Genomic DNA, 27,585 nt, shown 5'->3' with positions numbered 1-27,585 from the left:
TGGGCAACAAAGGAAGACTCCATCTCAAAATAAAATAAAATAAAATAAAATAAAATAACAAAAATAATGTAACTGGACTGTTTGTTAACACAAAGAATGGATAAATGCTTGAGGTGATGGATATCCCATTTACCTTGATGGGATTATTATACATTATATGCCTATATCAAAATAGCTCATGTACCTCATAAATATTTATGTCTACTATGTACCCAGAAGAATTAAAAATAAAAATAAATTTGTAAAGATAAATCAAGCAGTTCAAAAGAACAGTTCCATTAGAACTTTGTGCAGAATTACTTTAGAGTATAAATGTATGTGGGAATACATGATAACTTTACAATATTCACCCTTCCATCCTAGAACCATACCTTTCTTTTAATTTAGTCAATTATTATTTTCTATCTCTACAAAAGGATTAATGTTTCCTGCATTAGGTCATTTAAAATTTTTGTTTAGGTTATTTCTAAGCATTTCATAGGGTTGTATTGCTCATATGATTATGAATTTTGAATACAGCTACCATTTCTCACTGCTAAAAACCTTCAGTTCCTTCCATTTATCCTTATTTTTAGAGACCACGGTTTTCTCTTATATCCTGTCACCATTTCTAGATGGACTCCTAGTCACTTGTCTCTAGTTAATAAAACCCAAATCCCTCTAGACTGATTCTGATTGTCCTGGAGTGGAATTAGCTCTCCTTCTCTGGAAACAATACTCTTTTTTGGCGGGGGGAGAGGAAGTCTCCCTCTGTCGCCCAGGCTGGAGTGCATTGGCACGATCTCTGCTTACGGCAACCTCCGCCTCCCAGGTTCAAGCAACTATCCTGCCTCAGCCTCCCGAGTAGCTGGGATTACAGGCATGCGCCACCATGCCCGGCTAATTTTTGTATTTTCAGTAGAGATGAGGTTTCACCATGTTAGCTAGGCTGGTCTCGAACTCCTGACCTCAGGTGATCTACCCTCCTTGGCCTCCCAAAGTGCTGGGATTACAGGTGTGAGCCACCACGCCTGGCCAGAAACAATAATCTTTATATTACTTAGAACTGTGTCACCATCTTTGGCAACTCTATCATTCTGATAACTTATTTTGGCAATGAATTCCATATTGTTAGTAGCCTGCTTCTAAGGAAGAAATTCACTTCCAAGCGAAGGAAATGAGACAAAAGGTTGATGCCTAAAGGGATTTCCTGTCCTTATCCATGCTGTATGGACCACAATTATGCTAAACCTAAAATATAAATAAATAAAGTGAGTGAGCTATTTACTGAAAAGTGTTATGGCATAAGCTGGGGAACACCACTTTCTGAGTCTACAATGCTTTCTTACGGCATATGGGATATGCTCTGAACCATAGACGGTACTTGCCTACACCGAGTACCAGATGGAACGCATGCATTCGGGAACAAAGAAGCTTTTAAAGAAGTTTTTGCTTTCAACCTTTGTGACTATAAGTGTTGTTAAATGGAAGACCTTAGAAATAAGAAAGGGACAATTCTACTAGGGACAGGAGCCACCTAGCTACTTAACATTTTTTATATCACTAAAGCAAAACACAGAGCAGCATAGAGAGTGCTGACTAAATCTATGATTGACCTGAATTATCCAGAAGAAATAAGGTTACTTTTAAAAAGGAGTATGATTAACATCTAGAGGTATTAATTTCTATCACTGGGCATGGCAAAGTGACCTCTAAAGAAAGTCCAGTCAAGAAATTAATAAAAAATGACCTTGGCCAGGCGCAGTGGCTCATGCCTGTAATCCCAGCACTTTGGGAGGCCGAGGTGGGCAGATCACGAGGTCAAGAGATGGAGATCATCCTGGCCAACATGGTGAAACTCCATCTCTACTAAAAATACAAAAATTAGCTGGGCATGGTGGTGCACACTTATAGTCCCAGCTACTTGGGAGGCTGAGGCAGGAGAATCCTTGAACCTGGGAGGTGCAGGTTGTAGTGAGCCAAGATCATGCCACTGCACTCCAGCCTGGAGATGGAGCGAGACTCCGTCTCAAAAAAAAAAAAAAAAAATGACCTCAACCTTAGTCTGAGACAACTTAGGAATATTTGTACCACTCTCCCAGGCAAAAAGAAAAAAGAAAAAAAAAAAAGCTGTAGCTTCCAATTCTATTTGGTCATTGCTGTAGTTATTGTTAGAATCTGATTTATTAATTTTCTTTCTCCATCGGTGTATATGAAGCTTGACAGCAATGGCTGAATCTGCCACGCAGCTCACAGGTTGGAGAAAATTAACAGCAACGATTGGACAAAATTACAATGGACCCAGAGCAGAAATGACTATCACATGGAGATGGATCTGAGACAAATAAAGAACTTTTTGAAGTTTTTTGAAGTCCTCAAAAACTTTGTTTGGATGTAGTAGTCTTAAGGTTACACTGGACTGCCTGTCTAGGGGAAGAAGTGAATACATAGCAAATAATGGCTGCTTCCGGGAAAGGAAAAAAGCACTAGAAAGGGGTAGAGGAACTTGTTAATTCAGAGTAATGGGTAAGCAGTCATGTAATTAACATGCAATTCTTTGTACCTTAAAATGTTTTGTACCAAAAAAAAAAAAACCTCATAAAATTTTACTTTTGACCCACAGTGTTGAAAATAATAATTAGTAAACTAAATAATATTAATTCTTTGATAAAAAGTTTATATGAACCATAAATCATAGACTCTATAAATTGATCCACTTGAGGACAGCATAGGTTTAAAACATCCTTTTTTTTTTGGAGACGGAGTCTCTCTCTATCGCCTAGGCTGGAGTGCAGTGGCGCAATCTCAACTCACTGCAAGCTCCACCTCCCGGGTTCATGCCATTCTCCTGCCTCAGCCTCCCAAGTAGCTGGGACTACAGGCGCCCACCAAAATGCCCGGCTATTTTGTGTGTGTGTGTGTGTATTTTTAGTACAGATGAGGTTTCATCGTGTTAGCCAAGATGGTCTTGATCTCCTGACCTTGTGATCTGCCCGCCTCAGCCTCCCAAAGTGCTGGGATTACAGGTGTGAGCTACTGCATGCTGCTTTTATAGCTGTTTCTTCTCTTGTGTTTCTGCCACTACCATGAGAACACCACACTCTAGGATAGTTATTGACCCACTAGCCTGAGTCTCAGAAAGAAGTATCCGGAACAGACCCAAACCATTTCTGCAGCTTACAGCCAGCCCAGCCAAAGTCCAATTGACCCATAAGCCTGTGAGTAAGAAAAACAAATGTCTGCTGTTACAAACCATGGAGATTTTTTAGGTTGTTTGTTGTACTGTATCACTGTAACAACAGGTAACCAACACATAAAGGTGTTCTTTGTGATGATTTATTAAACTATACATATATATATATATTTGGTATGCTTTAATTTCACAAGAAAAATGTTCAAGAATTATAACCATCTTAGTATATAAATGCACTTACTTAAATTCAATGCAATTTAAATGCTGAACCAAACATTTTTCTTTACATTTAGGTATATTCTATCTATATGTGTAGATGGACAAGTTTTTTGTGTAAGCAGAGAAACTTAAAATGTACTTTGAGTAGATTTGTCCAAAATAGTAAATATTTTAAAAATTAGTAAAGTTTCCATCTTCATTTGGGGAAGAATGGAAACTTAATTGTTAATTTTCTTGCTACTTACCCAAAAAAGAAAATAATATACAATTTGCTCTAATTCTAAATGTTATACGGTAAAAGTACTATCAAAATATCACTGAAACTATAGCATATAAAACACTCTAAATGTTCACCTTATGGTAAAGACTGCTACCTATTCACCAAAATCCATTTCTTCTTCATTTTGGAAAACACAGCTAAACTACATTCCTGAAAGTGATTTGGGTTACTTCCAGACCTGGCCTGTAAACATCTCCTATATATGCTCCTCCATGCTTTCTGTTCCTTCCAGCTGACCATGAAGGTAAATCCAACATAACCTTGGGTTACGTATTTTAAAGACAACAGAGCAAGAAGTCAACCTGGGTCTCTGGTGATTGCTTTATAAGCAAGAGATAAACTGCTATTGTGTTTGCACTATCATATGCTTATGCATCTATTTGTTATAGTATTTAGTATATATATACTCTATATACACACTATATAGTAATAACATTACTATAATACAAGATAATTTATCTGCCCTTTTAAAAGCAGACCTCAATTACTTTCAAGTTGTTATGAATTCCTTGCATTTTTATTGCAAATATGAGACAAAAATAAGTTTTAACCACAAACGGCATGAGTTCTACATGTTAACTCTGCTAGAAATTAAGATAAAAATATAGTAAATCACATTCTGTTGACAGCTATGCAAATAAAAGACAGATATAATCATATGGACCCTAATTCTTAAATTAAAATTAGGTTTTCTGACTAGAAAGGCACAACCACAAATTTCTAACATAATTACACAAAAGAGCTGGTCTAACAATCTAAAATGAAATCACATTCTCTTACCATCTGTGCCACGAGAAAAAGTAACCTGCTGGACTGAAGATGATGAGGCAAACTTGACAGGAGCTTTGCGTAGTTTCTGGTTACCAGGCTCTGTAATTTCATGTCCACGATCTTCAGCATTAATAAAAATCTCAGATGAAAATAAGGTCTTTTCTGGACTTTCTGTTGTTATCTGAGTGACTGCATCAGATGACAGTTTTTCAGAGAAAGCAGAAAGTGGAGTCTTTATCTTCTTGGGTAATCTAACCAAAAAAGAGAAAGAATACAGCAGGTTATCTCCTTGGCCTATTAGAAACTGAAATCTCTTTCCAAAAGTGGTTTCAGGGAATATTTAAGTAGCTATAGGAATATTTTGTGGACACATCAATGTCAAATGTTATTAAGGTAAAATTTCTGCAGTACCCTTTATTTTGATACAATGTTATCACACATTTACTTTTATCTTAAAACCTACTTTTAATTTAGAATGTTAAATTATATAAGTTAGTTGAGGAAATGGTATTTTTCAGCTGAATTGAAAATACATTTTTTTAAATTACTAGATGTCCACTATAAATTAGGGGACTGTGCTAAATACACACAGCGTACAAAGATAAACAAGAAACAGAGCATTCCATCAAGGAGTTCTGGGAGAACCAGGAGTTTTCAAGGTTCTAGTTATATCTTGAGATCATAGGGAATTGATATTAAAACAGAGTGGAGCAAGTAAATAACTGAATACATAAATAATTGGAAAGAAGAAGCAAATTTTGCTTAAGAAGAAGTCCAGATAACAGATGTGGATACCTCCCACCAAAGAAGGTTAAGCTTAATCTTCCCCTCCTCCTTTGTGTATGCACTGAACTGAGTGACTGGATTTCAAAACATAGAGTATAAGAAGGGAAAAATAGTAACTTATTTCCATGGTGGAGACACCTAGCAAGCACTGCCTTATCCAAGTGATCAGTTAACATCAGCAGTGATGATGTGGATACCACATATGCAACCTAGGCAATGCCATTCCAGACACAGGAATGGGCAATTTCACAATGAAGACACAAAAGCAATTGCAACGAAAGCAAAAGCTGACAAATGGGATCTCATTAAATGTAAGAGCTTATGCACAGCAAAAGAAAAATTATCAACAGAGTAAACAGACAACCTACAGAATGGAAGAAAATATTTGCAAACTATGCATCTGATAAAGGTTTAGTATCCAGCATTTATAAGCAACCTAGTGGGCAAAGGATATGAACAGACATTTTTTAAAAGATATATATGTGGCCACCACGCATAAGAAAAAAGCTTAATATCAATGATTACATAAATGCAAATCAAAACCACAATGAGATACCATTTCACACCAATCAGAATGGCTGTTATAAAAAAGTCAAAATATAACAGATGCTGTCAAGGTTGCAGAGAAAAGGGAGTGGCTGTACACTGTTTGTGGGAGTGTAAATTAGTTCAACCACTGTAGAAAGCAGTGTGGCAATTCCTCAGAGAGCTAAAGACAAAACTACCATTTGACTCAGCAATCCATTGCTGTGTACATACCCTAAGAAATATAAATCATTCTACCATAAAGACGCATGCACACAAATGTTCATTATAGTACTATTCACAATAACAAAGACATGAATCAACTTAAATGCCCCATAAATGACAAACTGGATAAAGAAAATGTGGTACATTTACACCATGGAATACTATGCAGCCATATAAAAGAACAAGATCATGTCTTCTGCAGAATATGGATGGAGCTGCAGGTCATTATCCTTAGCAAACTAATGCAGGAACAGAAAATCAAATACTGCATCCTCACATTTATAAGTGGGAGCTAAATGATGAGAAGTCATGGATACAGAGAGGGGAACAATAGACACTGGGGCCTACTTGAGGGTGGAGGGACGGGGGAGAGAAACAGAAAAAAAACCACTACTGGGTACTAGGCTTAGTACCTGGGTGGTGACATAACCCGTAAAACAAACCCCCACGACACGAGTTTACCTATAGAACAAACTGGAACATGTATCCCCTGAACCTAAAAGTTTAAAAATAAAAAAATAGGTCGGGCGCAGTAGCTCATGCCTGTAATCCCAGTATTTTGGGAGGCCGAGGTGGGTGGATCACCTGAGGTCAAGCCTGGCCAACATGGTGAAACCCCGTCTCTACTAATAATACAAAAATTAGACAGGCGTGGTGGTGCATGCCTGTAATCCCAGCTACTTGGGAGGCTGAGGCAGGAGAATTGCCTGAACCCAGGGGGCAGGGGTTTCAGTGAGCCGAGATTGCGCCATTGTACTCCAACTTGGGCGACAAGAGCGAAACTCTGTCTCCAAAAAAATAAAAATAAAAATAAAAATAAAATGAAAAAAAAAAAGCTGTTAACAACAGGATAAGCTAGGAGAGAGGTATAAGGAACTCTATTATATGTGTATCTTTTCTGTAACTCTAAAATTACTTGAAAATAAGGCCTGGCATAGTGATTCATACCTATGATCCCAGTACTTTGGGAGGCTGAGGCAGGAGGATCACTTGAGCCCAGGAGTTAAGTGACCACCCTGGGCAATGTGGCAAGACCATCTCTACAAAACATAAATAGGCACAGTGGCATGCGCCTATAGTCCCAGCAACTGAGGAGACTGAGACAGAAGGATTGCTTGAGACCAAAAGTTTGAGGCAGCAGTGAGCTATGACTGCACCACTGCACTCCAGAGCCTGGGTAACAGAGCAAGACCTTGTCTCTATAAGGAAAAAAAAAAAAAAAAAGGAATAAAACTTTCAAAAAATCACTTGAAAATAAAGTTTCAAGAAGAGAATAATGTTGTATTGTATTAGAGTAATATCTAGAATATATCACAAAAGTAGAACTTTTGAGTCTATACTATATGCCTACCATTCACTAATTGAAAAGGACAGTTATGAGAAAAGAAACAAAAATGTCAATTCCCCTTATGAACATAAATACAAAAATCCTAAACAAAATGTTAGACAACAAAATGTAGCACGTGTGTGTATGCTGTGTGCTTGCTCTCATTTTACACACACATACATTTGTGTGTAGTTGAATCTCTACCATGATAGTTTACCCCAGGAATACAAGATGAGTTAACATTTAAAAAAAAAAAAAAGTGATTAACCACCTACCTCAACAGAATAAAGGAGAAACACACATGACCATATCAATACAGGCAGAGACAGCATTTAATAAAACTCAGTAATTATGCATGACAAAAACTCACAGCAAAGAGAAACTACAAAAAACCCTAAAGCAATCATTGTGTTTACTAGTAGAATGTTGAAAATATTGCCTGTGAGATCAGGAACAAAATAAGGATGCCAACTCTTACCACTTCTATTCAATATTTTAGTAAGGTGTTAAATGCTATTAGCAGTAAGGCAGGAAAAAAGAAGAGGTATGGATAAGAAAGAAAGAATAGCTACTTTTCATATTTGATATAATTGTGTACATAGAAAAATCCAAAAGAATCTACATGTAACTTACTAGGATGTAACTTTTTAGAAAATTTGCCAGATACAAGATCAAATTTTTAAGTCCATTAGATTTTTCTTTATCATAGAAGTTATAAAATTAAAATCTAAAAAGTATGTCATAAAAATAGTACCAAAAATATCAAATACCTAATAAAGTATAATAAAAGATGCAAGAACTTTATATAGAATACTATTAATATATTATAGAGAGAAGTTAAGAGTGATCTAAATGGGTCTTCCATTTCCAAGTAGGATGAGGTAGGGAGCCATATACCATCACTCCTACTTTAACAAACAAACAAAATGAATGAATTATAAAAATCATATTTTTTAAAAAAAGTCTTACAGCTATAGAAACAATGAGGAAATATTACCAATTAACATGCTAGAGAGAGGAATTTGGTGATTCTAGGCAAGGGTTTGGTGTAGGTAGACATAATCTACTGACAAAGAGAAATCACTGAGCTTTTGAAGAACATGAAGGCTGTCATGATGGTGTGACATGATGGGATCTAGCAGGATATCCATCTGATTTCCCCCACAAGACATTTCCTGAGTGTTGGGGTGGTACGGGAGGCTGGGCCTCAGTCAGAGTAATAGACTGAAATCTCATTCATACTCATGGCACTATAAGAGATCAAGTTCCACTAGATGGAGAGGCCTGGGACAAACACACATCAGCTCTCCTCCTTAAAACATTTGCCAAATGTTGTACCTGCTTAAGGCAGGGGGCTTAATAACTAATGCTTGAGGAAGAGAACTTTTAAAGGTAAGGAATTAAAGACTCACTACACTCAGTCAAAAGTCAGAAGGGCCAACCCCAAGAAACGGGCTGAGTGAGAAAAACAGTAAAATTATTTGCAAGAGTACTAATGAAATGAATTTCCCTTGAGAAAGTGTAACTGCAACAAATACTTGACTCGTGTCCTCCTTAGAACATTTACCATATTCTACAGCTGTGAGGGCAAAGAGTTTAAAGAGCTGAATTCAAACATCTGAAAGCCTGAACTGAGCTCTTACAATATTTAATTGTTGAAAAACCAAAGACCTGTCAGGCTTAAAGTAAATTTTTTTTTTTAATTTCATGTCTTTGCTATTGTGAATAGCAATAATATGATGAAAATTGATTATATTTGTTTTTTTCAGTAGAATGATTTATTTTGTTTTGGGTATATACCCAGTAATGGGGCCGTTGAGTTGAATGGCAGTTCTGTTTTAAGCTCTTTAAGGAATCTCCACAGTTTTCCCCAGTGGCTGAACTAAGTTATGTTCCCACCAACACTATACAAGCCTTCCCTTTCTTCTGCAACCTCACCAACATCTGTTATTTTTTTACTTTTTATAAGTAGCCACTCTGATTACCATGAGATGGTATCTCATTGTGGTTTTGATTTGCACTTCTTGAATGATTAGTGATGTGGAGCATTTTTTCATATATTATGAAAATGATTATTAATATATTCAGAGCAAAAGATAAAGGGAAGTAGATAAAATATGGAAAATCTCAACAGAAAACTACAATCTATTAAAAAAGAAACGAATATTTCAGAATAAAAAATACATTATCTGAAATTTGATTCAATGGTAGTAGAAGCAAACAGACATTTGTAAAACTAATTTGTAAATTCAAAAAGTCTACAGAAAACTACCGAACAGAAAAAGAATGAACAGATGCCAGTATAAGAGACTCACGCGGCAGAGACATATAATCCAATATATGTGTAATTTTACTCCTAGGAGAAGAGACAAGTGTGCAGAAACAATATTTATGAGTTAATGGGTAAGAATTCTCCAAAACAGGTAAAAGACTTAATCTACTGAGTTAAGAAGCTCAGTGAACACAAAGAATACAAAGAAAAACCAACTCTTGGGGCATCAAAGCCAAACTGCTGAAAATCAAAAGTGCAAAAACAAGAATGACACTTGGGCCAGGCGCAGTGGCTCACGCCTGTAATCCCAGCACTTTGGGAGGCCGAGGCGGATGGATCACGAGGTCAAGAGATCGAGACCATCCTGGCTAATACAGTGAAACCCCTTCTCTACTAAAAAATACAAAAAATTAGCCAGGTATGGTGGCAGGCGCCTGTAGTCCCAGTTACTTGGGAGGCTGAGGCAGGAGAGTGGCATGAACCCGGGAGGCAGAGCTTGCAGTGAGCAGGGATCATGCCACTGTACTCCAGCCTGGGCGACAGAGCAAGACTCTGTCTCAAAAAAAAAAAAAAGACACTTGGCCTTTCAACAAAGATAGTAGCTCTTTAAAGTGTTGAAATAAAAACCTATAATTCTATAACCAACGGAAATACATTTTTTTAAACCAAACAAATAAAAACTAAGATAATCCCCAGAAGACTTCAGGAAATACCAAAGGAAATTTTTTTTAGGCTGAAGGAAAATGATCCAACATAGTACAAAACTGCTAGAAAGAATGTAGAACACTTAAAGGGTGTGTGTGTGTGTGTGTGTGTAAATATATACATGTACACATACATACATACACCGTTGTGTATATATACATATTTTACTTTGTTTTATATTTCCTATACACATATATATGGAAAAGAATGTTGTTTGTTCAAAGCAACAATAATAATGTCTTGTGGGATTTAAAACATGTAGAATAGAAATATATATATGACAACAAAAGCAAAAATACGAGGAGTAAATAGAGTTCAACTGTCATAAGATACTTTGCTGCTCATAAAGTGGAAAAAGTACTAACTTAAGGTAAACTGTAAAGTCAAGGAAGTATATTATAATCTCTAGGATAATCACTAAAAGGAAAAACAGTAAAACAAGCCAACAGAGAAAATAACACGGAATAAAAATAATTAATTAACCTAAAATAATAAAGGATAGCAAAATCAACTAGCTCAATAATTATATTAAATGTAAATGAACTAAATATCTCAGTTATAAGATAAAGATTAACAGACAACATTAAAAATGAATAACATTCAACTATATGACATTGACAAGTGATGCACTTTACTGTGAGGTCACAGGTTGAAAGTAAAAGGATAGAAAAGATATATTAATCATAAAGTGATAAAAAATAAGCTTCCTATTCTCTCTCCCCTCTCCTGTGTTTCTATTCTCCTTTTCTTTTGTCTTTCCCATCCCAAACAATTGAATTTTAAAACCATTAGGTGGGCAGAACAAGGCGGGACTCTGTAGCAAATGGAATGACAACGGGCCAGAGCAAGGTATCAGAATTTCATTAGGGTAAGGAAGGTGCCCATGTAAAGAAGTGTCATAGCACAGAGTATTAGAATTCAAGCAGGGCAAGGAGACAATCTTTGCAGAGGTGTGGCCGCGTGTGCAATAAAAGCACCAAATCAGGATAAGGAGGGCTTCCATGAAGAGGGAGGCCCACCAGACATGTAGAGTTAGAGCCCAAGCAGAATGAGGTAGGTGTCTCCACACTGGGGTGTCCTTACATGGAGTGGCAGAGCTGCAGTAGAGAAGGAAAATAACTACACAGAGAGATAGCCTAGGTTGGAAAGTCAGATTTCCTGCAGGATGAGAAATGTGTCATACAGGGTAAGGGCAGTGTGGTGAGTCACTACTCAAGCAGGATGAAAGGAGTCAGTCTGACCTTGAATGTCAGAACCTAAGTGAGGAGGCTATCTACATGGTGTAGCCTGGCATCATGAGTCAAATCCTAAACAAGATAAAGGCATTCAAGTAGAGGTGAGACCAATGTGAGGTGTCATGAGCCTATGCAGTATGAGGAAGAAATCCATGTGAGGGGTACTTCAGCATGGGGAGTCAGAACCTAAGTGGCATGTCCATATGTTGAGGGTGATAAGCATTCTGACACGGGAAAGTTAGAGACCAAGTAGGGAGGGGTGGTATACATGTTGAGGAGTGGTCTAGCATGGAGTGCCAAAGCCCAGGCAGGGTGAAAAGAGCACCCATCCAAGGGGACAGACTGAATAAAGTGTTTGAATCCAAGTGGAGAATTAGGGTCATCCTTGCTGGGGAGAGGTTGGCAAGAGATGAGAATATTCGTTATATAAAGCATACTGGAAGTGAGGTTACTCACTATTAGATATGAAAGTTACAAAAACAAAGAAAAAAGTAAAATAAAAATTAGATGAACATATGGTTTTTAATATATACAGACAGAGAAATAAATATTAATGTCAATAAGTGTAGGGCTGAGAGCAACCCAGTAGCAACACATATGCCTAGTGTTTAAATCCTAGCCTCTAAATAGCACATTCCACTGGAAGAACAGGCTTCTTGGAGAACTGGTTGATTCCAGAGCTGGAGAAGGAAAGTATAAGATGAGCCTGAAATATCTTGTGCCAGAAAGCAAAGACATGATCAAAAGATGACGTATGAAAAGGATACAGAGCCAGCTTGAAGGGGCTGCCACTGGCCACCAAATCTGTATTTGGAGCATCAAAACAAATTACAATAGTAACAATAAACGGAATAAGAAAACTTGGTTTTGTATAATGTAAAAATTTGCAAGTCTGAAATCTAATAAAGAATTTGTATCCAGAATATATAAAGATTCTCTAAATTCAACAGTAAAAAAAAAAAAATGCAATTAGAAAATGAGCAAAACAATTTTAATAGAAAATATATAGATAGTAAACGGGCATATTAAAAAATGTTCATTGTCACTAGTAGAGAAATGCAAATTAAAGCAATAATGAGATAACCCCTATATACCAACCAGGAAGGCTAAATTAAAAAAAAAATCTGACAGTGGACAGGCATGGTACCTCATGCCTGTAATCCCAGCACTTTGGGAGGCCAAGGTGGGGGGATCATAAGGTCAGGAGTTCAAGACCAGCCTGACCAATATGGTGAAACCCCATCTCTACTGAAAATACAAAAACTAGCTGGGTGTGGTGGTGTGCACCTGTAGTACCAGCTACTCAGGAGGATGAGGCAGGAGAATCGCTTAAACGCAGGAGGTGGAGGTTGCATTGAGCCGAAATCGCGCTACTGAGCCAAGATCGCGCTACTGCACTCCAGCCTGGGTGACAGAGTGAGACTCCATCTCAAAAAAATAAAAAAATAAATACTGACAGTATAAATGCTGATGAGGATGTGGAGGAACTTGATCTCTCATACATAGTTATTATAAATACAAAATGTTATAACCACTCTGGAAAACACTCTGGCAGTTTCCTATAAAATTAAACATATACTTACATATAACCCAATAATCACACTCCTGGGTATTAATCCCAGTGCAGTTTCTCAACCTCAGCACTGACATTTTGAAACAATTCTTTGTTATGGAGGACTGTCTTGTGCATTCTAGGATATTCCACAGCACCTCTGTCTTTTATTTACTAGACACCAGTAGCATCTCTTTCTTAGTCACTACAATCAAAAATGTCTTCAGACATTTCTCATGTTCCCTGAGGGGTAAAATCACTCCTAGTTGAGACCCACTGTCATAGAGAAATAAAAAACTTACGGTCATGTAATAACAAATACATGAGGGATTCCCAGGCAAGATGGCCAAATAGAACAGCACCAGTCTGCAGCTTCTAGCAAGGCCAACACAGAAGGGAGGTGATTTCTGCATTTTCAACTGAGGTACCCAGTTCATCTCATTGAGACTGCTTAGACAGTGGGTACAGCCCACAGAGGGTGAGCAGCAGCAGGGTGGGGTGTTGCATCACTTGGCAAGCACAAGGGGTTGGGGAACTCCCTCCTCTAGCCAAGGGAAGCCATGAGGGACTGTGCTGCGAGGAACAGTGCATTCCGGCCCGGATACTACGCTTTTCCCACGGTCTTCGAAACCCACAGACCAGGAGATTCCCTTGGGTGCCTATGCCACCAGGGCCCTGGGTTTCAAGCACAAAACTGGGCTGCCATTTGGGCAGACACTGAGATAGTTGCAGGAGTTTTTTTTTTCATACCCCAGTGGCGCCTGAAATGCCAGCAAGACAGAACCGTTCACTCCTCTGGAAAGGGGGCTGAAGCCAGGGAGGCAAGTGGTCTAGCTCAGTGGATCCCACCCCCAAGGAGTCCAGCATGCTAAAATTCACTGGCTTGAAATTCTCACTGCCAGCACAACAGCCTTAAGTCGACCTGGGATGCTCCAGCTTTGTGAGGGGAGGGGCGTCCACCATTACTGAGGCTTGAGTAGGCAGTTTTCCCCTCATAGTGTAAACAAAGCTGCCATGAATTTCAGACTGGGTGGAGCCCAACGCAGCACGGCAAAGCCACTGTAGCCAGACTGCCTGTCTAGATTCCTCCTTTCTGGGCAGGGCATCTCTGAAAGAAAGGCAGCAGCCCCAGTCAGGTGCTTATAGCTAAAACTCCAATCTCCCTGGGACAGAGCACCTGGGGGAAGGGGCAGCTGTGGGCGCAGCTTCAGCAGACTTAAACGTTCCTGCCTGCCAGCTCTGAATAGAGCAGCAGATCTTCTAGTATAGCCCTAGAGCTCTGCTAAGGGACAGACTGCCTCCACAAGTGGGTCCCTGACCCCCATGCCTCCTGGTGGGGAGACACCTCCCAGCAGAGGTCGACAGAAACCTCACACAGGAGAGCCCTGGCTGGCATCTAGCGGATGCCCCTCTGGGACGAAACTTCCAGAGGTAGGAGAAGGCAGCAAGCGTTGCTGTTCTGCAGCCCCCATTGGTGATAGCCAGGCAAACAGGGTCTGGAGTGGACCCCCAGCAAACTCCAGCAGACCTGCAGCAGAGAGGCCTGTTAGAAGGAAAACTAACAAACAGAAAGCAAAAGCCTCAACATCAACAAAAAGAACGACCACACAAAAACTCCATCTGAAGTTCACCAACAGTAAAGACCAAAGATAGATAAATCCACAAAGATGAGGAAAAACCAGTGCAAAAAGGCTGAAAATTCCAAAAACCAGGATGCCTCTTCTCCTCCAAAGGATCACAACTCTCACCAGCAACAAAACTGGATGGAGAATGAGTTTGACGAATTGACAGAAGTAGGTTTTAGAAGATGGGTAATAACAAACTCCTCCAAGCTAAAGGAGCATGTTCTAACCCAATGCAAGGAAACTAAGAATCTTGATAAAAGGTTAGAGGAATTGCTAACTAGAATAACTAGTTTAGAGATGAACATAAATGACCTGATGGAGCTGAAAAACACAGCACGAGAAAGTTGAGAAGCATACACAAGTATCAATAGCTGAATCAATCAACCGGAAGAAAGGATATCAGAGACTAAAGATCAACTTAATGAAATAAAGTGTGAAGACAAGATTAGAGAAAAAAGAATGAAAAGGAACAAACAAAGCCTCCAAGAAATATGGGACTATGTGAAAAGACCAAGCCTATGTTTGATTGGTATACCTGAAAGTGACGAGGAGAATGGAACCAAGTTGGAAAACACTCTTCAGCATATTATCCAGGAGAACTTCCCCAACCTAGTAAGACAGGACCACATTCAAATTCAGGAAATACAGAGAACACCACAAAGATACTCCTCAAAAAGAGCAACCCCAAAACACATAATCGTCAGATTCACCAAGGTTGAAATGACGGAAAAAATATTAAGGGCAGCCAGAGACAAAGGTCAGGTTACCCACAAAGGGAAGCCCATCAGACTAACAGCAGATCTCTCGGCCGAAACCCTACAAGGCAGAAAAGAGTGGGGGCCAATATTCAATATTCTTCAAGAAAAGAATTTTCAACTCAGAATTTCATATCCAGTCAAACTAAGCATCATAAGTGAAGGAGAAATAAAATCCTTTACAGACACGCAAATGCTGAGGGATTTTGTCACCACCTGGCCTGCCTTACAAGAGTTCCTGAAGGAAGCACCAAATATGGGAAGGCAAAACCAGTACCAGCCACTGCAAAAAGAAAAAAAAAATGTAAAGACCATCAACACTATGAAGAAACTACATCAACTAATGGGCAAAATAACCAGCTAGCATCATAATGACAAGACCAAATTCACACCTAACAATAGTAACCTTAAATGTAAACGAGCTACACGCCCCAATTAAAATGCACAGACTGGCAAACTGGATAGAGTCAAGACCCATTGGTGTGCTGTATTCAGGAGACCCATCTCACATGCAAAGACACACATAGGTTCAAAATAAAGGGATGGAGGAAGATTTACCAAGCAAATGGAAAGCCAAACAAACAAACAAACAAGCAAAAAAAAAAAAAAAAAAAAAAAGGGGGGGGTTGAAATCCTAGTCTCTGATAAAACAGACTTTACACCAACAAAGATAAAAAAAAGAAAAAGAAGGGCATTACATAATAGTAAAGGGATCAATGCAACAAGAAGAGCTAACTATCCTGAATATATATGCACCCAATACAAGAGCACCCAGATTCATAAAGCAAGTTCTTAGAGACCTACAAAGAGACTTAGACTCCCACATGGTAATAGTGGGAGACTTTAATGCCCCATTGTCAATATTAGACAAATCAACAGGACAGAAAATTAACAAGGATATTCAGGACTTGAACTCAGCTCTGGACCAAGCAGACCTAATAGACATCTACAGAACTCTATATCCGAAATAAACAGAATATACATTCTTCTCAGTACTACATAGCACTTATTCTAAAATTGACAACATAATTGGAAGTAAAACACTCCTCAGCAAATGCAAAAGAATGAAAATCATAACAAACAGTCTCTCAGACCACAATGAAATCAAATTAGAACTCAGGACTAAGAAACTCACTTGGATGGGTGCGGTGGCTCACGCCTGTAATCCCAGCATTTTGGGACTCCGAGGCGGGTGGATCATGAGGTCAGGAGATCAAGACCATCCTGGCTAACACAGTGAAACTCCATCTCTACTAAAAATACAAAAAGAAATTAGCCAGGCGTGGTGGCGGGCGCCTATAGTCCCAGCTACTTGGGAGGCTGAGGCAGGAGAATGGCGTGAACCCAGGAGGCAGAGCTTGCAGTGAGCCGAGATTGCACCACTGCACTGCAGCCTGGGTGACAGAGCGAGACTTGGTATAAAAAGAAAGGGAGGGAGGGAGGAAGGGAGGGAGGGAACTAACTCACTCAAAACCACACAACACATGGAAACTGAATAACCTGCTCCTGGAAGGAAGGAAGGAAGGAAGGAAGGAAGGAAGGAAGGAAGGAAGGAAGGAAGGAAGGAAGGAAGGAAACTAACTCACTCAAAACTGCACAACTACATGGAAACTGAATAACCTGCTCCTGAATGACTACTGGGTAAATAACAAAATTAAGGCAGAAATAAATAAGTTATATGAAAACAATGAGAACAAAGACACAATGTACCAGAATTTCTGGGACACATTTAAAGCAGTGTTTAGAGGGAAATTTATAACACTAAATGCCCACAGGAAAAAGCAGGAAAGATCTAAAATTGACACCCTAACATCACAATTAAAATAACTAGAGAAGTGAAAGCAAATTCAAAAGCTAGCAGAAGACAAGAAATAACTAAGATCAGAGCAGAACTGAAGGGGATAGAGACACTTTTGAAAAACCCTTCCCAAAGGAAAAAAAAAAAAAAAAAAATCAATGAATCCAGGAGTTGGTTTTTTGAAAAGATTAACAAAATAGGTAGACCCTAGCCAGAATAATAAAGAAGAAAAGAGAGAAGAATCAAATAGACACAATAAAAAATGATAAAGGGGAGATCACCACCGATCCCACAGAAATACAAACTACCATCACAGAATACTATAAACACCTCTACGCAAATAAACTAGAAAATCTAGAAGAAATGGATAAATTCCTGGACACTTACACTCTCCCAAGACTAAACCAGGAAGAAGTCAAATCCCTGAATAGACCAATGACAAGTTCTGAAATTGAGGCAGTAATAGCCTACCAACCAAGAAAAGCCCAGGACCAGATGGATTCACAGCTGAATTCTACCAGAGGTACAAAGAGGAGCTGGTACCATTCCTTCTGAAACTATTCCAAACAACAGAAAAAGAGGGACTCCTCCCTAACTCATTTTATGAGGCCAGCATCATCCTGATACCAAAACCTGGCAGAGACACAACAAAAAAGAAAATTTCAGGCCAATATCCCTGATAAACATTGATGCAAAAATCCTCAATAAACTACTGGCAAAACGAATCCAGCAGCACATTAAAAAGCTTACCCACCAAGATCAAGTTGGCTTCATCCCTGGTATGTAAGGCTGGTTCAACACACACAAATCAATAAATGTAATCCATCACATAAACAGAACCAATAACAAAAAAACACATGATTATCTCAACAGATGCAGAAAAGGCCTTCAATAAAATTCAACACCCCTTCATGCTAAAAACACTCAATAAACTAGGTATTGATTGAACATATCTAAAAAAAAATAAGAGCTATTTGTGACAAACCCACAGCCAATATCATACTGAATGGGCAAAAGCTGTAAGCATTCCCTTTGAAAACTGACACAACACAAGGATGGCCTCTCTCACCACTCCTATTCAACATAGTATTGGAAGTTCTGGCCAGGGCGATTAGGCAAGAGAAAGAAATAAAGCATATTCAAATAGGAAGAGAGGAAGTCAAATTATCTCTGCTTGCAGATGACATGATTGTATAATATTTAGAAAACTCCATCATCTCAGCCCAAAAACTCCTTAAGCTGATAGGCAACTTCAGCAAAGTCTCAGGATACAAAATCAATGTGCAAAAATCACAAGCATTCCTCTACACCAATAATAGAGAGCCAAATCATGAGCAAACTCTCATTCACAATTCTTACAAACAGAATAAAATACCAAGGAATACAACATTCGATGGATGCGAAGGACCTCTTCAAGGAGAACTACAAACCACTGCTCAAGGAAATGAGAGGACACAAACAAATGGAAAACATTCCATGCTCATGGATCGGAAGAATCAATATTGTGAAATGGCCATACTGTCCAAAGTAATTTATAGATTCAATGCTATCCTCATCAAGCTACCATTGACTTTCTTCACAGAATTAGAAAAAATGACTTTAAATTTCATATAGAACCAAAAAAGAGCCCGTATAGCCAAGACAATCCTAAGCAAAAAGAACAAAGCTGGAGGCATCATAATATCAGACTTCAAACTATACTACAAGGCTACAGGAACCAAAACAGCATGGTACTGGTACCAAAACCGATACATAGACCAATGGAACAGAGCAGGGGCTTCAAAAATAACACCACACATCTACAACCATCTGATCTTTGACAAACCTGACAAAAACAAACAATGGGGAAAGGACTCCCTATTTAATAAATGGTGTTGGGAAACCTGGCTAGCCATATGCAGAAAACTGAAACAGGATCCCTTCCTTACACCTTATACAAAAATTAACTCAAGATGGATTAAAGACTTAAACATAAGACCTAAAACCATAAAAACCCTAGAAAAAAACCTAGGCAATACCATGGGCAAAGAGTTCATGACTAAAATACCAAAAGCAATGGCAACGAAAGCCAATATTGACAAATGAGATCTAATTAAACTAAAGAGCTTCTGCACAGCAAAAGAAACTATCATTAGAGTGAACAGGCAACCTACAGAACGGTAGAAAATTTTTGCAATCTATGCATCTGAAAAAGGGCTGAGATCCACACAATTGGAAGTAAAACACTCCTCAGCAAATGCAAAAGAACGAAAATCAAAGAAACTTAATTTACTTAAGAATGAAAACAAGGAACTTAAACAAATTTACAAGAAAAAACCAACTCCATCAAAAAGTGAGCAAGTATATAAACAGACACTTTTCAAAAGAAGACATTTATGCAGCCAACAAACATGAAAAAAAGCTCATCATCACTGGTCATTAGAGAAATGCAAATCAAATCCACAATGAGAAACCATCTCATGCCAGTTAGAATGGCAATCATTAAAAAGTCTGGAAACAACAGATGCTGGAAAGGATGTGGAGAAACAGGAATGCTTTTACACTGTTGGTGGGAGTGTAAATTAGTTCAACCATTGTGGAAGGCAGTGTGGTGATTCCTCAAGGATCTAGAACTAGAAATACCATTTGATCCAGCAATCCCATAACTGGGTATATACCCCAAGGATTATAAATCATTCTACTATAAAGACACATGCACATGTATGTTTATTGCAGCATTATTCACAACAGCAAAGACTTGGAACCAACCCAAATCCCCATCAATGTTAGACTGGATAAAGAAAATGTGGCACATATACACCATGTAATACTATGCAGCCATAAAAAAGAATGCGTTCATGTCCTTTGGAGGGACATGGATGAAGCTAGAAACCATCATTCTCAGCAAACTAACACAGGGACAGAAAACCAAACACTGCATGTTCTCACTCATAAGTGGGAGTTGAGAACATATGGGCACAGGGAGGGGAACATCACACACTGGGGCCTGTCAAGGGGTGGGAGACAAGGGGAGACAGAACATTAGGAGAAATACCTAATGTAGATGATGAGTTGATGGGTACAGCAAACCACCATGGCACATGTATACCTATGTAACAAACCTGCACGTTCTGCACATGCTTAAAGTATATAAAAAAGAAAGTACATGAATGTTCATAACAGCTTTATTAGTAATAAGCATTGGAAACGATGTCCTTCAACAGGTGAATGGATAAACACACTGTATAAATTCCATATAATGGAATACTGAGCAATACAAGGAAATTAACTACCGATACACACAAGTTGAATGGATCTCCAGGTCAGTACACTGAGTAAGAAAAATACAACTCAAAGTTTACATGTTATATTCCACCTATATAACATGTTGGATTCCATCTACATAACTTCTCAAAATGACAAAATTATACAGTAATCACTGGCTTTCGGGGGTTAAAGAAGGCTGGGTTGAGGGAACGGGGTGTGACTAGAAAAGGGGAGGCACAAGGGAATTCCTTCACAGTGACAGAGCACTTCTGTATCTTGATTATGATGGTGGTTACATGAAGCTATACGTGTGATTAAATTTTACAGAATCATACACATATCCATTAGAATAACAGAGTGCATGCAAAAACTTGTGAAATCTGATTAACGTCTAGTCCAGTTGACTGTATTGTGCCAATATCAATTTACTGGTTTTGATAATGCATTATAATTATGTAAGACATTACCAATGGAGAAGCTGAGTGGGGACCTCCCTTGGCTATTTTTGTAACCTCTCGTGAGTCACACATTTTTCTTGTGAGTCTATATGTATTTTCAAATACAAAGCTAAAAAGAAAAAAGGTAGCAATAGATCATAAGTCATTGAATAAAATAAAAAAGATTCTGTACAGATATAAATAAACAAATAAGTACATTTGCTGAGGAATAAGATGTTTACATAATTTAAATGTACCTTTCCATAAAACACTTAATTACAAAACGGAAAAGAGTAGCTTGTTTGGGGTATTAAGGTGCCTAAGAGCTTTCATGCCTACTGTGGGATGAAAAGGTACCTAACAGCCACAACCTTATTGAGTTTTAAAATGATAAAGGCACCTAACAGCCACAACCTTATTGAGTAAAGGTACCTAACAGTCACAACCTTATTGAGTAAAGGTACCTAACAGCCACAACCTTACTGAGTAAAGGTATCTAACAGTCACAACCTTATTGAGTTTTTTTTTTTTTAATTTTTTAAATTTTTTAAATTAATTAATTTATTTTTTATTATTATTATACTTTAAGTTCTAGGGTACATGTGCATAACGTGCAGGTTTGTTACATATGTATACTTGTGCCACGTTGCTGTGCTGCACCCATCAACTCGTCAGCACCCATCAACTCGTCATTTACATCAGGTATAACTCCCAATGCAATCCCTCCTCCCTCCCCCCTCCCCATGATAGGCCCCGGTGTGTGATGTTCCCCTTCCCGAGTCCAAGTGATCTCGTTGTTCAGTTCCCACCTATGAATGCGAACATGCGGTGTTTGGTTTTCTGTTCTTGTGATAGTTTGCTAAGAATGATGGTTTCCAGCTGCATCCATGTCCCTACAAAGGACACAAACTCATCCTTTTGTATGGCTGCATAGTATTCCATGGTGTATATGTGCCACATTTTCTTAATCCAGTCTGTCACTGATGGACATTTGGGTTGATTCCAAGTCTTTGCTATTGTGAATAGTGCCGCAATAAATATACGTGTGCATGTGTCTTTAGAGCAGCATGATTTATAATCCTTTGGGTATATACCCAGTAATGGGATGGCTGGGTCATATGGTACATCTAGTTCTAGATCCTTGAGGAATCGCCATACTGTTTTCCATAATGGTTGAACTAGTTTACAATCCCACCAACAGTGTAAAAGACCTAATACCATAAAAACCCTAGAGGAAAACCTAGGTAGTACCATTCAGGACACAGGCATGGGCGAAGACTTCATGTCTAAAACACCAAAAGCAACGGCAGCAAAAGCCAAAACTGACAAATGGGATCTCATTAAACTAAAGAGCTTCTGCACAGCAAAAGAAACTACCATCAGAGTGAACAGGCAACCTACAGAATGGGAGAAAATTTTTGCAATCTACTCATCTGACAAAGGGCTAATATCCAGAACCTACAAAGAACTCAAACAAATTTACAAGAAAAAAACAACCCCATCAAAAAGTGGGCAAAGGATATGAACAGACATTTCTCAAAAGAAGACATTCATACAGCCAACAGACACATGAAAAAATGCTCATCATCACTGGCCATCAGAGAAATGCAAATCAAAACCACAATGAGATACCATCTCACACCAGTTAGAATGGCGATCATTAAAAAGTCAGGAAACAACAGGTGCTGGAGAGGACGTGGAGAAATAGGAACACTCATTGAGTTTTAAAGTGATAACTGTCAACAAGAGGACAAATTAAAATTGCATGACACTTCATAGGATGTAATGAGTAAAATTCAACGTTACTTCTTTGATTTTCCTCCCTAAGATAACTAACCTGAATGTAATCATGAGGAAACATCAGAGAAACCAAATTGAGGGACACTCCACAAAACAACTGCATTGTAATCTTCAGAAGTGTCAATATCATGAAAGTTAAGAAAAGACTAAAGAATTGTTCCAGACTAAACGAAATGTAAGATACACAATAACCAAATGCAACAGATGATTCTGAACTGCTTCCTTTTGTTATAAAAGACATTACTGGGAGAACTGGAGAAATCTAAATAATGTCTGTAACGCAGTAGTATGAATTTCCTAATTCTCATGGCTTTATTATGGTAATATGAGAATGTCCTTTTATAGGAAATGAGAATATATTACATGAAAGTGATTGTGCAGCAGGTCAACAACTTATTTCCAAATAACTAAGGAGAAAGAGAAGTTCCTTGTGCCATATTTACGTTTTCTTTTTTTTTTTTTTTTGAGACGGAGTCTTGCTCTGTCGCCCAGGCTGGAGTGCAGTGGCCGGAATCTCAGCTCACTGCAAGCTCCGCCTCCAGGGTCTACGCCATTCTCTTGCCTCAGCCTCCCGAGTAGCTGAGACTACAGGCGCCCGCCACCTCGCCCGGCTAGTTTTTTGTATTTTTTTTTGGTAGAGACGGGGTTTCACCGTGTTAGCCAGGCTGGTCTCGATCTCCTGACCTCGTGATCCGCCCGTCTCGGCCTCCCAAAGTGCTATAACTTCGTGATTGTTCCCCTCCCCACAAAATACTCCAAAGAAGATCTCAAGGAGAAACAGAAAATACACAAACATAACTGGAAATACATGCTGTTTTCAAATGCTGATTAAACAAACAGATAAAAATTCAGTAAAGATGACCATTTCAACAATACAGTTGATCAACTGGACCAATGTAATTCACTACATCAATAGAAAAAAGGAGAAAACATGTATGATCATATCCATAGAGCAGGAAAACCATTTGAAAAATTAAATAACCATTCATGATAAAACTCACAGCAAACTTAGAAAACATCCTCAACCTGGTAAAAGGCATCCATTAAAAATCTACAGGTAATATTAAACTTAATGATGAAACACTAAATCTACTCTTCTACCCTCCAAGAATAGGGACCAGGGCAAGATGTCTGCTTTTACTGCTTTTTTTGGTATCATATTCAATGTTCTAGCCAGCGCATTAGGCAAGAAGAAGAAATAAAAGGCATGAGAATTGCAAAGGAAGGAGTAAAACTGCTCTGTTCCCTGGTGAAATGATCATGTATGAGGAATAGACTACACCTGAGGATCCCAGTAAATTTAAACAAGAAACTCTTGAAATCTTAGAGGAGTTACTGAACATAAAACAGAGAACAAATAGATATATTTCAACCACTGGAACTTTTGCCTTGCATAAATTCTCTACAGCACTCATTGCCCTAAAACATCCCACAGTAGGCATGAAAGCTCTGACCCAAAGAATAACAAATTAAAATTAAAATTAACTTGTTGGGACCTACGAAGTGGCATGACAACAGTATTTCTATATTTAAGCAATAAGAAAACTTAAATTTGAAAATACCATATACCATAGTATATTAACTACTTAGGAATATATTTAGTAAAAGATATGTAAAATCTACACACTGAAAATTACAATATGTTACTGGGAGACATTAAAGATGACTTAAGTGGGGAATAAAAACCTCACCATGTTCATGCATAGGAAGACTGAAAATTCAAATGTCAATCTACAAAATTGATCTACAGATTCCATACAATCCCAAACAAAATCCCAGTACGCTTATTCTAAAATTTGTATGAAAATGCAAAGGACTTGAAATAGCAAAAATAATTTTGAAAAGAAAAACAAGGTTGGAGGACATAACCTGACTTCAAGACTTACTATAAAGCTAGAGTAATCAAGACATTGTGGTACTGGTGTAAAGATAAATAAAAAGAACAAAGAAACAGAGTAGAAACTCTAAAACCTACATATATAAGGCCAACCAATTTAGACCAAGGTTCCAACTAAATTCAATAAGGAAATAATCATTTTTGAAAAGTGGTGCTAGAATATTCTTAGGGAAGAAAATGATCCTCAACTGCATAACTTACACTACAAAGGAAAATTTGGAAATAGACCACAGACTGGAACACAAAGTTAAAACCATAACATTTCTACATGCAAATACACGAGAAAACTTTTACAACACTTGATTAGGCAACATTTTCTTAATCAGGACACAAAAAAGTAATAATCATTAAAAAAAAAATTACCAAAGTGAATTTCATCAAAATTAAAGCTTTCTGTTCCCCAAAGACACCATTAAGAAAATGAAAATCACACCACAGACTATGAGAAAATATTCACAATACATAGAGGATTTGTATCTGGAATATATTATAAAATTTCCTATATAATACTGAGACAAATAATCCAATAGACAAAAGTGAACAGATACTTCATAAATAAAACATGCAAATGGGCAAGAGGCACAGAAAAGATGCTCAGCATCATTAGTCATCACAGAAATACGAATTAAAATTACAATACTGGCCGGGCACGGAGGCTCAAGCCTGTAATCCCAGCACTTTGGGAGGCCGAGACGGGCGGATCACGAGGTCAGAAGATCGAGACCATCCTGGCGAACACGGTGAAACCCCGTCTCTACTAAAAAATACAAAAAACTAGCCGGGCGAGGTGGCGGGCGTCTGTAGTCCCAGCTACTCGGGAGGCTGAGGCAGGAGAATGCCGTAAACCCGGGAGGCGGAGCTTGCAGTGAGCTGAGATCCGGCCACTGCACTCCAGCCTGGGCAGCAGAGCGAGACTCCGTTTCAAAAAAAAAATAAATAAATAAAAAATTACAGTACCATACTGCTTCATACTCACATTTAGAATGACTGAAATGAAAAATAACTGGAAATATCCAGTGTTGGCAAGGATGTGGAATAACTGAAACTCACATATGCAGTTAATGTGAACAAAAAACAGTACAAGTGGTTCCAGTTCCAGGTTAGCATATCTAATCCTAGATGAGATGAGCTATAAAACCTAGACAGACTACATGGAGCAGCTATTGGAAGACTCTGGAAAATAACAGAAGCAGGCAGACTGAAATCATAAAATTTGAAATATCAACAAAATGGTAATGAGTTTGCCATCATTTTCGTTTCCTCTGTCATTCCTTGGCCTGAACTCAACATAGCCTGAAACCTAAAAGTGGATATTAGCATAGACAGAGAGACTTCATGGCAAAGGCTTTTAGTTCAGGCTTCAGGAGTGAAAGAAGGGTCTCCCAATACTCTATACAGAATCCCCTTTTTCCTTATCTCTGTATATTAGTCATAGCATGCCAGTAATCTCATGGTGGCAATGGTACAAGCAGTAAGAGAGGCTGGCAGGAGCCTAAAGTTCTGAGGGAGGGAAACCTTCAACTTACACCAAAGGAAATGTGGTCTCAAGAGTGACCACACCTGGTTGGTTTTTTCTCCTCCTGTCCTGTGTCACTTGGCCCTGACACAAGGTAGTCACAGAAAGTACATAGAAAAGGGATAAAAGTACCTAGAAAAGGGTCACTAGGCACACACATGGAGGACAGATCAGAACAGCACTGCAAAGCCTTGGAAAACTGAATGGACTTGGAACAACAACGTACAGAAGGCTGGCTGGAATTTTTAACCTGAAACCAGTTGGGTCATTGTATGCTAAAACAAAAACATCAACTTTCTCTATAGCATTTAAACAAGACTGGTCATTTCATAAAACGTCATTATGAAATACAATCCAAAATTATTTATCATATTTAGAACCAGAAAAATCTCAGCTCACATGGTGTCTCAGTCTGTCTGCATTGCTATTAAGGAATACTTGAGTATTCTTTTTTTTTTTTAGATGGGAAAAGCAGTCTTTTTTTTTTTTTATTACACTTTAAGTTCTAGGGTACATGTGCATAACGTGCAGGTTTGTTACATATGTATACTTGTGCCATGTTGGTTGTATTCTTAATACTTAATACTGGTTAATTTACCAAGTAAAAAGGTTTATTTGGCTCACAGTTCTGCAGGCTGTGTAACCAGCATCTGCTTCTGGCGAAGAACTCAGGAAGCTTCCAATCACAGCAGAAGTGGAAGGGGAGAGCCCACATCACATGGCAAGAGAAAAGAAGTGGAAGGTGGGGAGGAGGGGAGTCATTATTTTTTAAACAAACAGCTCTTGGGTGAACTACAAGCCGGAACTCACTCATCACCACAGGGAGGTCACTGAGCCATTCATGAGGGATCTGCCCCCATAACCCAAACATCTCTCTTTAGGTCCAACCTTTAATATTGGGGATCAAATTTCAATGTGAGATTTTGAAGAGACAAATATCAAAACTAAATCACATGGGAACAGACACCAAGGCTAGGCTAAAAGAGATATCAGAATTCCCTGACAAAAACTATAAAACAGCAGAAATAAATGAAATGAAAAAAATACAAAAGATCAATGAAACAAAAAGCTGGCTTTTTGAAAAGTTAAACAAAACCAACAAACTGTTAGCCAGACTAAGAAAAAAAGAGAGAGAAAATCCAAATAAAATAAAATCAGAAATGAAAAAGGAGACATCACAACCAATACTGCAGAAATCCAAAGGATCACTAGTGGCCACTATGAGCAACTATATGCCAATAAATTGGAAAATCTAGAAGAAATGGACATATTCCTAGATACATGTAACCTATCATGACTGAACCAGGAATAAATCCAAAATCTGAATAGACCAATAGCAAGCGACAAAATTGAAGCTGTAATAAAAATTCTGCCCACAAAGAAAAATCCAGGACCTGATGGCTCCTCTGCTTAAATATATCAAACATTTAGAGAAGAACTCA

At 38.3% G+C, this 27,585-nt stretch overlaps 1 protein-coding gene and 1 long non-coding RNA gene across 8 annotated transcripts in view; one reads left to right on the top strand and one right to left on the bottom strand.

Moving 5' to 3' along the window:
• LOC105465444 (ALMS1 centrosome and basal body associated protein) overlaps positions 1-27,585 on the bottom strand; it is a 222,632-nt gene that overhangs the window by 81,478 nt on the left and 113,569 nt on the right. For all 6 annotated transcript variants that reach the window (XM_071076913.1, XM_071076915.1, XM_071076914.1 and 3 more), the window contains one exon: positions 4,452-4,693. In XM_071076913.1, the coding sequence (XP_070933014.1) occupies positions 4,452-4,693 (242 nt within the window). The remainder of the gene's footprint in view (positions 1-4,451; positions 4,694-27,585) is intronic.
• Positions 1-27,585, top strand: part of LOC139357899 (uncharacterized) — a 97,400-nt gene that overhangs the window by 41,289 nt on the left and 28,526 nt on the right. The window contains exon 3 of one of the 2 annotated variants that reach the window (XR_011611903.1): positions 3,809-3,915. This is a non-coding gene — a long non-coding RNA (uncharacterized lncRNA). Of the gene's footprint in view, positions 1-2,197; positions 2,320-3,808; positions 3,916-27,585 lie in introns of those variants that run through there. The other variant, XR_011611904.1, reaches the window with a different exon arrangement.

This window comes from Macaca nemestrina, chromosome 13 (genome assembly GCF_043159975.1).
Source record: "Macaca nemestrina isolate mMacNem1 chromosome 13, mMacNem.hap1, whole genome shotgun sequence".
In the NCBI taxonomy this organism is placed as follows: domain Eukaryota; kingdom Metazoa; phylum Chordata; class Mammalia; order Primates; family Cercopithecidae; genus Macaca; species Macaca nemestrina.
The sequence above is the reverse complement of the archived record's forward strand: the minus strand, read 5'-3'. Positions and strand labels throughout refer to the sequence as shown.